At 45.7% G+C, this 13987-nt stretch overlaps 3 protein-coding genes across 18 annotated transcripts; 2 read left to right on the top strand and 1 right to left on the bottom strand.

Annotated features, from left to right (window-relative positions):
• Window positions 1–783: 783 nt before the first annotated feature.
• Window positions 784–3959, bottom strand: LOC120698039 (ER lumen protein-retaining receptor A-like). The gene is made up of 6 exons (XM_039981485.1): window positions 3735–3959; window positions 3390–3655; window positions 2190–2305; window positions 1419–1492; window positions 1263–1326; window positions 784–1169 (listed from the first exon to the last, which is right to left on the bottom strand). Exons 1-6 carry the CDS (start codon window positions 3823–3825, stop codon window positions 1133–1135), a joined length of 648 nt encoding a protein of 215 aa, XP_039837419.1. The 5' UTR covers window positions 3826–3959; the 3' UTR covers window positions 784–1132.
• A 260-nt stretch (window positions 3960–4219) lies between these two features.
• On the top strand, window positions 4220–7971 carry LOC120698040 (ubiquitin domain-containing protein 1-like). The gene is made up of 4 exons (XM_039981486.1): window positions 4220–4453; window positions 6606–6728; window positions 7438–7557; window positions 7649–7971. Exons 1-4 carry the CDS (start codon window positions 4420–4422, stop codon window positions 7711–7713), a joined length of 342 nt encoding a protein of 113 aa, XP_039837420.1. The 5' UTR covers window positions 4220–4419; the 3' UTR covers window positions 7714–7971.
• A 1235-nt stretch (window positions 7972–9206) lies between these two features.
• Window positions 9207–12961, top strand: LOC120698037. 16 transcript variants are annotated; one of them, XR_005684685.1, is made up of 5 exons: window positions 9207–9652; window positions 11174–11225; window positions 11887–11935; window positions 12327–12372; window positions 12636–12961. XR_005684685.1 is itself a non-coding variant. In XM_039981484.1 (5 exons), exons 1-5 carry the CDS (start codon window positions 9639–9641, stop codon window positions 12726–12728), a joined length of 324 nt encoding a protein of 107 aa, XP_039837418.1. In that variant the 5' UTR covers window positions 9207–9638; the 3' UTR covers window positions 12729–12961. The 16 variants fall into 16 exon arrangements, 1 of the variants encoding a protein (XP_039837418.1); XR_005684686.1 differs by having other exon boundaries at window positions 11887–11952; XR_005684678.1 differs by lacking the exon at window positions 12327–12372 and adding an exon at window positions 9867–9981.
• The last annotated feature ends 1026 nt before the right edge of the window (window positions 12962–13987 follow it).

Raw genomic sequence — 13987 nt, 5'->3', positions numbered from 1 at the left:
TTGTGTGTTGGGAACTTCAACGACAACGTGGAACGCCATGAGGAGATGAGTAGCAAGTGTACGTTTTCAGTGCTTCTGTCATCGCTTCTCTTTGATGCCTACAGAAGTCGCAGCGCACAAGGCAGGTAGATTGGTCGTGGTGGACTCGTAGTGGCGGCAGGCCGGCAGCAGCTAGCAGACGTAACGATGGGAGATTATTCATTTTGCTCAACGGATCGACGCTTCTGAGTACGGGAGGTAAAGCTGAAAAATGGATGACGGAGGAGGCAAAGATTTGTGCGGCATTGGCGCCGCTATAAACGTTTGGGTATCGACGCGACGACCGACCAACCCGGCATCCAGTGATTCAGCCATGATTTGGCGGATGGCCCCGATCCAGAACAAAGCCATTGCTACGAGTACTTTCTAGAGTGTGCAAATACAGAAAAGTAGGCAAATCCAGATTCCGTAAGATGAGTGATGCGATTTTTTTTTTAAAGATACGTGTGATGCGATATGGTGCCGCGCAGGTGATTCAACCATGACTAGGCAATGAGCCCTAATCCAGATCAAAGCAAGCAGTTTATTGGTATCTTCCAGCATGTGTTGACAAGTAGATAGTTTAAGCAGATAAACGAGCGTTCAGATTTCGTAACATTTTGAAGTAGTATAAATTTTGAACTAAAGAAGGTTGAAGTGCACCTAAGAATCACGCATTTGCTAATACGATACAATACCTCATGAGTCGGGCAAAAATATCCAATTGCACAACTCGGACCACCACTAAACACATGCGCAACCGAATCAGCACATCGGTTTTACAGAAAACTGGCATGGCATGAGCACTGGAATCTTAAGTTTTTGTTTCCGACAATCGAAACAGCGCGAGTAAACAACAGACCAGCTGAAATGTATGTGATTTTTCATATCAAAGGTAGCAGATACAAAAAGGGACTAGTCTACTTCTGTGCAGCAGCAACTGTTAGCTTCTGAAACGTATAGACTTTGCCATGGGAAACACAAATATCAATTCTCGCAGGCAAGACCCAGGATATGGTATCAATTGCAACTGCTCCACCAAGTCTCTCCCTGCCCATATAATGAACTAATCTCTAGAACACTTGAGTCACGTAGTGTGCAGTCTTTCAGAACATCAAGCAGGCAACTCGAGCTTCACGTTGTTCTTCCAACTGCAACGATTAGCACTGAGAATTGTCAATACTCAGTAGCCAAAGAATAATATGTCAATGATATGTGACAATTCACAATAGTATGCAGTTCACCTTAAGAAATAGTAGTAAAAGAAATCTGCATACAGAGCTGTTTGCACCAAACCAGCAAGCCAAGCTGAAAGAAATAGACCATTAGAGGACAGCAATTCCAAAAAAAAAAAAGAGAGAGATGAGATAAAACACCAAGATAGAAAAGTGACAACTTACGGATCCATCTGCTGTGATGACTCTCCGTGAAATAACGATAAATCCAGTTTAGAATGTAGAGTGCACGGTAGGCCCTGAGAAAATAATTATGGTGTTATTATGAAGGCACAATGTAGCAAGTGAACTGAAAAGTGTGACGAAAATTTAGTATTCTAAATAATATGTTTCTTGTCTCATGATGCATCTTTGATTATTATAAACTTTGCCCATTCCTGGAAAGAAGAATATGTTAAACTGCACATCAACTACAACGACAGTCCCAAGTATAATTCAAATGGTAAAATAACAAAATAATATTTGCACAGAGTGCATGCCAAAAAAGTTAAGCTGTCCTGGGTTAAAGGTTAAGATTCTAGTCCAAACTCCAAAACTATTCCATACAAACTAATTCCGACAGGCTGACAGAGCAGTACTAACAAACACTATCCTTCCTCTAAAATATGAACTCCAAATAACATGCAATAGTCCATTACTATAATTCTACAGTACCAGTCGGACTGTCTATTTAGTTCCAGAAAGTGAAGAGAGCCATTCAACAGTTAACTCTGAATCATATCATGGATACAAATCTAAAGAAAATATATAACTGACATATACAATTGTCTGTGCCAGTTATTACAGATATGTATAACTGTTAAATGCTGATAGATTTAATATTAGAGTACATACTTCAATGCAGTGTAAACTGTAAATTGATTCGTATTTTTCCTTGTTATATGTGGTGTTCAGAAAAATTGCAAATTGCCTGCAGGGAGCGAAAAAAATACATACCCAAGGAAGAAAACATATTGTCCAGTCAAGTTATCAACATTTCTGCTTCTCTGGAGTAACACTAACTGCGGGAGAATTGCCACTGCTTCCAAATAGATTGAAAATGCCCAGCATATCTGCAAAGGAACGGTATTTTAGCCTTTTAGGATACTCTGTCAATGAATCTTTGGTATAACCAGTAACAATTTCAGCTTATGCAATAACTTATGCTATTTATGATTCAGATACGTTATCATTGAGCCTACATATTAGTAGCTACAACAATCCCAGCAAAGACAATAAGGAACGATATTTTGCCCAAAACAGGCAGTTACTAATAAAGAAGATAGATAAGACACAAAATTTACAGAAGTGTGAATGGAAGGGAGACTGATTTATAAGTCAACTTCGTAGAGTTAGATGCTGTTTTAGTTGATCTTCTCTTTACAATTTTACATTCTAGGATTGCAATACACTTCAGCAAACTAAACATCAAGTCTTGTACTGTAACATAGATACTCTGTTAAATAGATCAAAATGTCGAATCACAAGAAGAATCTGAAAAATCTGACCACCAGCAAATAACATCTAGTATTCTAGTCACCTACAAGTAGAATCTGCAGGCACTTTGCTAGGTCTTCTACAACTATCTCAGATCACCTTTAACTAGCATGAAATAGATCAGAGTCCTATGTGATGGGGGTTACCTTTGCCTGGCAATCTGGCATGAAATGGCCTTTTAGGACACTCTGTCAATGACTGCACGAAAGAATTTTTGGAACGTATCTATGTGATGGGAGTCCTCTGTGATGGGGGTTACCTTTGGCAATCTGGCATGAAATGGCCTTTTAGGATACTCTGTCAATGACTGCACCAAAGAATTTTTGGAACGTATCTATGTGATGGGTCATCAAATCGCCACCAGACATACTCAGCTAATTTGGTTGAGGGACTATCAGACATCATTGGAAGAGTTTTTCAAAATTCAAACATGCCAGTTGCAGTTGTTTAATAGTACTCCGTAGCTTCTACAGTTCAAGTAATAAAATGACGGACAAATCAACTATGCAAAAGATATAATATTTCTTTTTTTACTAGATGATATCATATTTTTCAAAGCACGATTAACATAACTTCAGTTTCATCAAGCATCCAGTAAAAACCTCGATTCAACATTGCAATAAATAATCCAGGACAGATCAGCTAGAGAGAAGGCATCACCTCCCGGAAGGTGAACCGCTCATTGAATATCAGCGCGAGCAGGAATGCGGCGGCGACGAGCACCACATGGCGGAAGGTGTCCTGCTCTTTGTCGTACGTTCGGCGCACCTGCGGGTGGCGGCGCATGCACCATACGATCGCCGCCGAGCTGGTGATGAACACCACCTTCATCACCGAGTTGTAGAGCGAGATGTAGTCCGTGAAGAGGTCCAGGTACCTCGCGACGAACACCAGCATGTACAGCTCCTGCGTCTTCCTCGACACCCCTGCGCGGCGGCGCCCAGATCCGTCAGCGGCGAGCCTCCCCTAACCGGCGGCCGAAACCCTAGCGCAGCCACGGCTTACCTGAGCAGGACTTGGTGGCGTAGATCTTGAGGAGGAGGACGAGGACCGAGAAGAGGTGGGTCATGTCCCCGAGGAGCCTGAAGGCGTTCATGGCTGCGGCGCCGGCGGCGCGGCGGCTAGGGTTTGTGGGTTTAGAAACAACAGCTCCAGATGCGCAGGGGAATGGCGGACCGGAGGTGGGCAGGACGCCACAGCACAGGAAGAAACGGGAAGGGGGAGGAGGTGCTAGCGTCGTGGGCAGGTGGGGACAGAGCCTATGATGTGGGGACCACACGTCAGTGACTTCTGGACTGGTGAGGTGGGTGCAGGAAGAGAGGTCGTGGAGGGAGGCGCGAGCGACACGTGGGCCTCGCCTCTGGTCCCACGCGTCAGTTACGGTGGCGAGTCGTGGCTCTGTGAAGTTGGTGCAGCTATGGGTGGGGGCAGCGCGCAGAGGTGACGTGGCCGGGCACCTCACCTGCGTGGTGTCACCTCATCGGCTTTTCTTCTCTGTGGCCTGCACTGCACTTTGTATAGGCTCTCACGTGCCGCTGATGTTTCGCGTCTCCTACTCCCCCCTGCTTCCACTTATTAATCCGCCGCTCTCTGCCTTACCCCTCCACCCGCCTCTCCCGGCCCGAGATCCGGCTGCGCTTCCAGAAGCTTCTGGAACGCCTGTCCCATGAGCGTCTGATCGGGCGTCGCCATGGGCTGCGCTGGATCCACTCCCAAAGTCGATGGTAACTTCTTGGTGTTTGCTTCGCTGATTGGTGGCCTTTGATTCTGAATTGTTCGGTGCTAGGATCAGGTCTGAGTTGTTTCCAGGCGCTGCTGTTAGGAGTAGGGTTTGATCGTTTGCTCTTTACTCGTCTATCGTCTTGATTCTTGATCGAGTGACCCTAAATCCCATGGATTGAAGACACCAATTCACTAGTCATGCAAGAATTCAGTTGCAGAAGTGTTTTTTTTTTTTTGAAGCAACATAAGTGTTGATCGAGAGGAAATTTAGCAAATTGTCTCTGCTGGGTTACTGCGATGATGTTTCTATGTAGATTGTCACAACTGTCGATTCCCATCGATGTACTCGTCCAAATTTGGTAAGGCTGGTACAGTGGAGTCAGTACTAGTGGAAACTCTTGCATCACGGTGGTTTGTTTAGTGGAGAGATAAATGGATAACATTATCATGTTCAAAAGGGCACCTGAAGTGATGGCTATATTCTCTAGCATGATAAAAGCAACTTTGTTTGCACCTACTAAAAGCTAAGATGAGATTTTGAGAGCGGCGAAGTGATGGTTTATTCTCACAATAGGACGAAGGAACTTATTTATGGATTGTGCAAATTAATTTGCTCTTTTTGGATGGGCAATTTTCTTATATACCACCTAGAAAACTTGTGATCCTTCATATGCCATCATTGTGTATATAACATGTGGGGTCCCCCAAAGTCACTGACGGCAGTGGCGGACCCAATGGGTAGTCCAGGTAGGCCCAGGACTACCCAAAAATTCAGCCCAAAAAGCTTTTAGCGCTTAAAAATTAAAGCCCAGGCTTAACTAATGGCCCAACAATCAATCCTAGCCCAACAAATAGCCTCTTCCTCAGCCCAAGTTCCCCCGTCTCCCAATCTCGGGCTCCCTCCGACTCCCCTTCCGCCTCAGCGCCTTGGCGTTCCGACACCGGGCGTCGCCACCCGCGGTCGCGCGCCGGCCAGTTGCCACTGCCCGCCTGACCCCAGACGCCCGGCCTCCCGCGGTCCCTGCTGCCTGCTTCCTTGCTAAGTAAGCGTGGCGCGCGCGCCTCCCGCCGGCGTCGTGCGCAAGTCTGCACGGACGGCAGCAGCAGCTTCCCTGCTGGGCAAGCGCGGCGCGCGCACCTCCCGGCTGCTGCGGGCCTGCGCGGCTGGCAGCCACGGCAAACCAGCACACCTGCGCCAACAGCCTCCCGCACACCCGCGCGGCCGCCCCGATCGTCCGGCGCCTCTGCAGCTGGCTGCCTAACTCGATTGCACAATTGCACTCCCCTCAATGATCAGTACTCTGTTCCTGTATTCCACGAGACTATGATTCTGTGATTTCATCTCAATCTCACTTAATGGAACCATGGTTCTTAACTAATTTGTTGAATTGAATGATTATGAGGCCTTTATACTTATGTTATTGTAAATTTTGATCATTATATACCGTAATTTTGCCAAAGTGCTATTAGAGTATACCGAGTTACACTTAGAAATTTTTTTGCTAGGACTACCCTAGTTTCAATACCTGGGTCCGCCACTGACTGACGGTGACATATAAGGGATTTAGTGTTTAACCAATGACATGTGAGGAATTTTTCCTTTTTTTATTGCCAATGCCTTATCCAGTTCCAAGCACTTTATTAGGTGTCACATTTCAGAAAAGAAGCACTATTCTTTGTAAGTACTTATACTCGCAATTTGAAACTTACAAAATAATTTTAGCTTTTGTGATGATTCCTAATTTCGGCATCATATATGTGTGTGTCCAATCAGTGCTAACTCAGCCTACATACAGAGAGTTTAATTAAGACTAATCGAATATCCATCCGTTTGCGACTTTGTTGAAGAATTGTGAAGAAAGTTGTGTTGTGTGCTAGTCTTGCAGTCGACTAAAGAGAATTTACTTCCTTCAGTTTCCAACAGTTCCTGAATCCAGATTTCGTCCCGATTGTTCTCTATATCCTAGCATGGTAGCATCATGATATCTTGATAGGTTATATGGGATGTTCTCTTTTGATGTTATAGGTTACATCCTTCAGTTCCCAATAATCCACTCTCTATTAGATTTAGCAGCATTCTTTCACATGATAACACTGTGCCTTTGGACCTACTATCCAATAAAATAACGTTAAGAGATATTTCCATGAATACAGAGAACAATAAGAAGCTGAAAAAGCCTAAGGCTTGGAAGCACAGTCAACCAATTACACCAGCACAACTCAAACAGATGCGTGATGAATTCTGGGACACGGCTCCGCATTATGGTGGCCAAAAAGGTATGTTTACAACTGTTTAGGCAAAGTTGAACACAACTAAATTCTTCTTTTGATGTGTGCTGCATGATTCTTGCAACTTGATTTCATTTTGCTAGTCTCCAATTGTTGGTGTCTTCTATCTTGTTTTTCAATAACCGTGTTCGGCGGCTAGCTTCCGGGCTGCAGCAGCAGCAGCCAGCAGCCGTGAGCAGCCAGCAGCAGCCTAGCAGCGAGCAGCCAGCAGCAGCCTAAGCAGCAAGCCGAACGGCAGCAGCAGCCGCGAGCAGCCGGAAGCTAGCCGCCGAACAGAGTGAATGTTTGCACGATATCTGGCTGATATTTTGTTTGACCTGTCCAGTTATTACACAGTTATTATCCTTAAACTCAGGGCTGTATTTGTTCGATGTAATTTTAATTCTTCAGCAGAAATAATACTGAGGCCTTAATTTTGTGGTACTGGCTTTGTATCAAATAAGAACATTAGCTCGGTTGCACCAAAAAAGGGTTTGGTTTGGGGTGTATCAAATAAGAACATTAACTCGGTTGCACCAAAAAAAGGGTTTGGTTTGGGCAATTATAATTTTTTCACAAGTTGTTGATACTGGCCAGATGCAAACTTACTGTATATAATCATTGGCTAAAGTTTGGAAGCCATATTTTTCAGTTTTTACTATGAAGGGGCACCTTTATTAGCATCAGTTTAGTAATATATTATTGTTTGTTTGTCCAGAGATATGGGATGCTCTTAAAGTTGCTGCAGAATCTGATTTAGCCCTTGCACAAACCATAGTGGACACTGCTGGGATCATCGTTTCGAACCCTGACATGACGCTTTGCTACGACGAGAGAGGTGCGTATATCTTAATTACCAAATTCTTGATTCTCTTTTTCTTGACGAGTTGTTCAGGGCCGGTCTTAAAACTGGGACCTCTGTGTTGCAGGTGCCAAGTATGAACTGCCGAAATATGTTTTGAGCGAACCAACTAATTTGATCCGCGACGGTTGAATCTTGATTGAAGACTTAGAAGACAAAACAGAGGGCCACGTAAATTATGTTAAAATGTCCATCTGGTCGCTGACTCTGGTTGCAACTTTCGGGGTCAACGACCTCATTTTAGCCACTGTATAGTAAATCTTATTGGTTAGTCGTAGACCTGCCACTGAAGTCGCTTATACCGGAGAGTGCTGACTTTGCTGCATATATATTCTACCAATCCATCTGTTGTGCTTGGAGAAACACTGCACCCCCATGCCTGTTGCAAAATACGGTGTCATTTATCTGCAATTCTGCATTTAAACTCGCCGTTTGCAGTGCTGAAAATTAACGAGGCGAGCTGTTCCGAAGCCGCGGCCAAATGCCATCTTAAAGAAGTCGTGAAAAGCTGAAAATGCCTGGCAAGAACAACAGTTATTGAAGCATGAAGCTACTAGGCCAATCATCATGGCCGCGGATGATTAGCCTAGGCTTCTTAGAATCAATCCCGCTCAGCAATCCAGCATGGCAGTGTTGAATCGGAGATGTGATCGGCAGGGCAAGGGCGGATCTACCAGAAGAACTGGAGATCGACTCGTCGGAAGTCTCACATGATCACACTGAGGTGACATTGTGTGTATGCCTCCAGACTCCAGAGGTCACTCTGTACAGTGGGGTTTGTCGAGTCGGGCCCAGAAAAAAAGAGGGTCTGAATTTGCCCGCGATGTGCTTGCTGTTCGTGTTCGGACAAACAGTAGCTGTGGCATTTTTCTCTGCTTACTAAAAGAAGAAGTGAAGCTCAAGTGCGTGCCTTGTTGAGCTGTTGTTCCCGCATCCTGGAACCTGCATGAAGGGCGTACCAGTCTCGATTGCATTGCAGGGACGCCTACGCGTGATGGCGCCCAACAACTTGTGACAAATTTGGCCCAAATTAAATTGCGCGACAAAATACAGTAAACTTTGACAATGCAACAGTTGCTGCCCTTGCATTGCATCAGATACTCACTGCGTTCGGCAGCCAACTCCAGCTCCAGCCCAACAGTATTTTCCTCTCACACCACTCCAGCCACCAGCTCCAACTCCAGCCAGCCCAACAGTATTTTTCTTTCACACCATTCCAGCTCCAGCCTCCAGCTCTAATCTGCCGAATACAGTGACTGTGACCCCCACTCCATCCACCCAACATCAAATTATGCTCCGTCCACCCAGTTCTGTGTCCCCCGCTGAGACGCTCAGCAAGCTGTGCACCAACTGATTTGTACCCAAAATCTCCACTCTTTAAAAATCGAGGGTTCAAAATCCACCTAAAAGATCTACAACTCCATCCAACGGACCAGAAACATTTGCTTCAACGCGTTGAAGCGAGCAGCCCATCGCCCGCGCCTCGCCTTCGAATCTCGCCAAAATTGATTCCCGTCGCTTCTTCTGCTGGACGGCGGACTCCCGCGCGACGAGCGGCCCGCGACCTCCGCCTCCACGCAGCCGCGACGGCGTGCGGATCCGCAAGGAACGGAGCGGATCGGGCGAGGCGGAGGCGGACGCACGCGACGGCGTGCGGATCTGCAAGGGCTCCGCCGGCGCGGCTGCTGCGGACTGGCCCGCTGTCGGCTCCGCCCGCGGGGCACGGCGTCCGGCGGAGGGGGCAACCGGCGCGCGAGCGGGCGGGCGGAGGGCGCCGCCGGCGCGGCGGACCCAGAGGCCGGAGGCGGAGGGCGGAGCCGGAGGCCGACTCGGCTGCGGCTGCGTGGAGGCGGAGGTCGCGGGCCGCTCGTCGCGCGGGATTCCGCCGTCCATAAGAAGAAGAAGCGACGGGAATCAATTTTGGCGAGATTCGAAGGTGGGGCCGGAGCGGCGGCGGCGGCTGCTGCTGCTGCCGCGGCTCCACGGCATGAGCAGGCGGGGGCTCGCCGGCGACCAGCGTGCACGAGCTGCTGGAGTGCCCTGCCTGTAGCAACTCCATGTTCCCGCAAAGGTGAGGATTTCCTCAATCTTAGGGTTAGGTTTGGGAGATTTGGGGATTTTCAGTATGCAATTCGGTTCTGCATTCCTCAATTTCTACATTGTTTAGGAATGCCTGCTAACATTCGAGTAACATTTTGATTAGGGTAACATGGATTTTTTGTTCGTGGCATTATTCTTTTTTTATGATCGATTATCAGGACATATATCGGTTCTGTAGTTGTCAGAGTTCATGGAGGATGGAGTGTGCTTGCTTGGCGTGGGTTGAAATGCTTGGAGGGAAGGGATGGTCATCTAAGTTGGAGTCCCTGAGTTGCTCTGGAAGCTGCTCGGTGTCTAGGGGTACAGTACAGCTTGATGTCATCTGCACTTGCTCTACGTTTCAACCTGTTTCCATAGCATGTCAGTTTGTTGGTTGTCCTTGATAGAGTAAGAGATAGTCCTCGTTGGTGCTATTATGGAAGATTATGGAAGAAGATGGTCCTCTGTCAATCTTTTTTGTGGTCCTAGATAGATCCATAGAGGTCCTTTTCTTGTGCAAGTTCAGCCAACGTCAATTTCCCTACCATTGTTTATACTTTATACTGTCAATTGGTTGTGCAGTATCCATATTGGTACCTTCCCTTGGCAGACATATCTTGTCTAGGAGGATGGGGAATTTCTTTGCCTGAAAATGATTGCAAAATATTTTGAATACAATTATTGATAGGTAAAAATATTTTGAGGCAGCATGCCTGAAGAAGCCACCAGGTTTCAAGTAATAATGAGACTGGTTGCAGGATGGCTAAACTCATATAGATTTGATTATCATTTAAAAATCACATGGAAACTGATTTGGTTGTGTCTGGTCTGGAATTAGTGAGCAGGAGCACTTACGTCTGTCATCTTGTAATGTTACCATTATTTGATACTATAAACAAGTAGCAACATGAATTTTTGATATTGATGCAAGAAGAATATGTTGGGTTTGTTTGCTGAAATTCTTTGGTTTGTTACCGACTGTTCATTCTGAGATGTTCATAACTAATTGCATCTCTTAAATAGTCAAATAACTGAAATGGATATACTGTGAGGTTATGTGCAATGCTACGCCTTAGTAATAGCATTTTTTTTATACTTATAGAACGTTATTTAAGCATCAAATGCAAGTTACAGAGAAGAGGCTGAAACTGCCCCATTGTACAGACTGCAGTGCATGCCGCACTGGACAGTTGGAAGTGTGATCCAAATGGAAGCAGGAGAAAAGGCAGTGAGTATTGCCAGTAAATGTTGCTGCCTGCTTAGCCAATCTATGTTCCTGGGAATTTTGCGTCCTTTGGATCTTGATGTATTGCGCGTTCCTGCCTTGGGTGTTCAGCATGATTTCTGATAGTTGAGATCTGATCCTGTAATTTGTTGTTGCCTGAATAGGGTTGTCACTTGTGAGGGTCTGTATGAGTAGCTTGCTGTCAGATAGATATGCCATATAGGTCGTCAGGTTGAGTGCCTTGGCAACCAAAGTCCCCAACAACAGTGCTTGTGCTTCTGCCTGCAGGACGTCCTCGACGTGGTGCACCTGAGCCTGAATCATGATCGTTTGCTGGATGGTAATTACAGAGGGCACATGAAGAAATACTCTCTCTCTCTCTCTCTCTCTCTCTCTCACTCTTACAAATGCTGCATATTAGCATTGTTCAGAGTTAATGTTCTGTTGATATATCTTGCATTCTAGATCTGTGGCATACAATACTTTCTCTGGAGTCTAGATCTTATTATAAGCCATTATTTTACAGGCCAAACATTATGATTGTGTCATACAGTGCTTCTGCATATTAGATGGTTCTTGAAATAATTGTCTCTGCTTTGGAAATTTAACTTATCATAGGCTGGCTGGCTGGCATGGTGTGGACATGCTGCCGAGCTTGATTGATTTCTTTATGGGGATGCATCCGTACTGAATTGATTTCTTCTCTTTTTTCCCTATTTTGATTCTCTGGTCTTTATGGGGATGCTCTGAATGGATAGAGAGTAATTGGGTCCCTATTTGCTGCCTCTTTATTGGATGTTTTTGTTTGCAATTCTCCAGTCCGACCCAAAGTAATAAATGAATAAAAAGCTGATTTCAACGGTGGTTAAATTGATCAGGAAAGTCAATTAATGAACGCTAAAAATAAATCTAAAAATGCAACTACTCTGGATGAATGGCATCATTTATTCTTTTTCTTTTCTTTGCTCTCAAATTTCAATTTATCTCACCTCTTTATGCAGTTTGTGGAACAAGAAGAAAGTACAAAAGAATGCCATATCAAAGCAACCGGTGAGCAAGCACAATTGGTTAGGCAGATTTTCATTCTGTACTTCTCTTTTACCATATTAATTTCTGTTTTTCTTTTGCTGTGAAAAGCTAAATAGCTAGACTATTTTTTATGTTTACTGCAGTGCAGTCATTCAATTGTGTGTTACAATTTTTGTTATAGTCATGTCCATGCTGAAACTGTTTCCTCCAACTTGAGAGGTGGTAAATCATTCTCTCATTAGAAACAGCTGTAGAACTTGTAATCTAAATTTAATACCTTTGGAAAGTTATTTGGTGATGTGCATCTTTCTGGTATGCTCTAGCATAAACACAAGTGTTATTTAGGTGTTTGTTGATGCGGAGCAACAATTATGATTTGTGTTATCCCAAATCTTAGACATGTTTTTTTCAGCCACACACTGCATCATGGATATGCCAACATGTTTTTTAATCCGCTGGTAACATGCTTCTCACCATTCTGAGATCCTTCATTTACAGATAGTTCTTAGTATTATATTGCTTTTTACTGATGTGATGTATACACGAAATTAATGCTCTATATTGATTTATGATGTATACATTTACAGATGTGTTGTATATTGCTCTATACACGAAATTATTTTATACACCTGCATCAATTATCTGATGATTATGGTCAAATAGGATGTGTGTACGGCTGAATTTAATTTGCCTCCTTTTTTTTTTGGATTTGATGAATCAGATACCTCTGGACTCTGGTGGTGATACATCTATACTTGCATCACTTCATTTAGGATCAGCTTGTGAGAAAGCCACCTCGGGATGCCTTCCTTGATGATAAGTCTTGGAGAAGCTCTAGATAGGGTCACTGTCGTTTTGGGAAGCAAGTGACAGATTTAATCGAAAAATGCATTGTAGTTCTTTTTTGGTGCCCGTCTTTGATAGGTTTTTTGGGTGGTCATTTGCTGGCTCAATATTGGAATTCAGGTTTTGTTGATATAACTATGGTCATGCTGTTCTTGGAAGTTTACTTGGGCAACTACCATAACATGTTTTTGTTTGGATTGATTGGTATGGATCATGCTTCCTTCCGACAAGGCGGTTACTGCGGTTCCTCCGGGGTAGTGCTAGTATGCCTATACTCATGTGACTGAGGTCGGTTTGAGTGTGAGTTAAGAAACTGAGTATAGCTACGTACTACTAGCAATCTAACGTTCTCCGATGGCCACAGTGATTAACAAGGACGAACAGACATGGACTGGCATCTACGCTTGGCGCTTCCGTGCCATGGCACCCGTGCATCAAGGGCCATGTCATCGATCTCGACGCCTTTTTCACGGATGCTCCAGTTTACGGGGAGAGGAGGCAGGCAAGTTGACTCGCGGGTGTGTCTGCAGATCGCGCCCCTCCAAGGCTCCAACCGTATTGGAAACGTCGAGGGAGGGCGAGCCGCGTTGCGTGGAACGCAAACCACTCGGGCCCATGCCATTCGCAGATGTGGCAGACTGCCAGGTAGTGCCGGCAGGGAGCAAACCACTCGGGCCATTTCCGCCAGCTCTTGCCAGAATCCTACCGTTTTGCGATCGCGACCTCACCCGATCGACCATTTGGACCTTTTTTTAATCACGATTTCTGGACTTTTTCTTTTTTGCAAAAACATCTATCCATCCATCGGCCAATTCTGTCCCGTCATGCCTTTCCCTGGGCCACATCGTGTGGGCCTAGCATTTTCCGCCCCCCCCCCTTCTACCCGTTCGGCCCGCTTTCCCGCCACGTGGGCTGCGCCCCCGTCGCTGGCGGCCGTCGGCAGCTCAAAAAAAAAAAAAAAAACTCTGGCCGTGTTTGGTTTTGGGGAGGGAAAAATTTCCCTAGTTTCATTCTCATGTGTTTGGTTGTAACAGTATGCAAATTGGGCCCAGAGGATGGGGCCAAAGGTGGGACCCACGACGGACGGAGATAGGCGTACCCGTGGGCTGCCGAACCGCGATGATGCACCCTCCTCCCCCTCACAGCCCTCACCCGCCTGCTCCCTCCCGCCGCACGGGCGCCTCTCCCTGGGCCGCCGCAAGCCGCCGCCGCCGGACGCTGCCGGCC

This window comes from Panicum virgatum, chromosome 3K (assembly GCF_016808335.1).
Source record: "Panicum virgatum strain AP13 chromosome 3K, P.virgatum_v5, whole genome shotgun sequence".
Taxonomy (NCBI): Eukaryota; Viridiplantae; Streptophyta; class Magnoliopsida; order Poales; family Poaceae; genus Panicum; species Panicum virgatum.
The sequence above is the reverse complement of the archived record's forward strand: the minus strand, read 5'-3'. Positions and strand labels throughout refer to the sequence as shown.

Coding starts and splice junctions, on each gene's coding strand:
- LOC120698039 (XM_039981485.1), bottom strand. CDS start 3,825: ATGAACGCCTTCAGGCTCCTCGGGGACATGACCCACCTCTTCTCGGTC. Junction 1,327..1,418: donor TCATCACAGCAGATGGATCC/GTAAGTTGTCAC, acceptor TATTTCTTTCAG/CTTGGCTTGCTGGTTTGGTG. Junction 1,170..1,262: donor TTTTACTACTATTTCTTAAG/GTGAACTGCATA, acceptor TAATCGTTGCAG/TTGGAAGAACAACGTGAAGC.
- LOC120698040 (XM_039981486.1), top strand. CDS start 4,420: ATGGGCTGCGCTGGATCCACTCCCAAAGTCGATG. Junction 4,454..6,605: donor ATCCACTCCCAAAGTCGATG/GTAACTTCTTGG, acceptor CCATGAATACAG/AGAACAATAAGAAGCTGAAA. Junction 7,558..7,648: donor GCTTTGCTACGACGAGAGAG/GTGCGTATATCT, acceptor TCTGTGTTGCAG/GTGCCAAGTATGAACTGCCG.
- LOC120698037 (XM_039981484.1), top strand. Junction 9,982..11,886: donor AAGCTGCTCGGTGTCTAGGG/GTACAGTACAGC, acceptor CTCTTTATGCAG/TTTGTGGAACAAGAAGAAAG. Junction 12,373..12,635: donor ACATGTTTTTTAATCCGCTG/GTAACATGCTTC, acceptor TTGATGAATCAG/ATACCTCTGGACTCTGGTGG.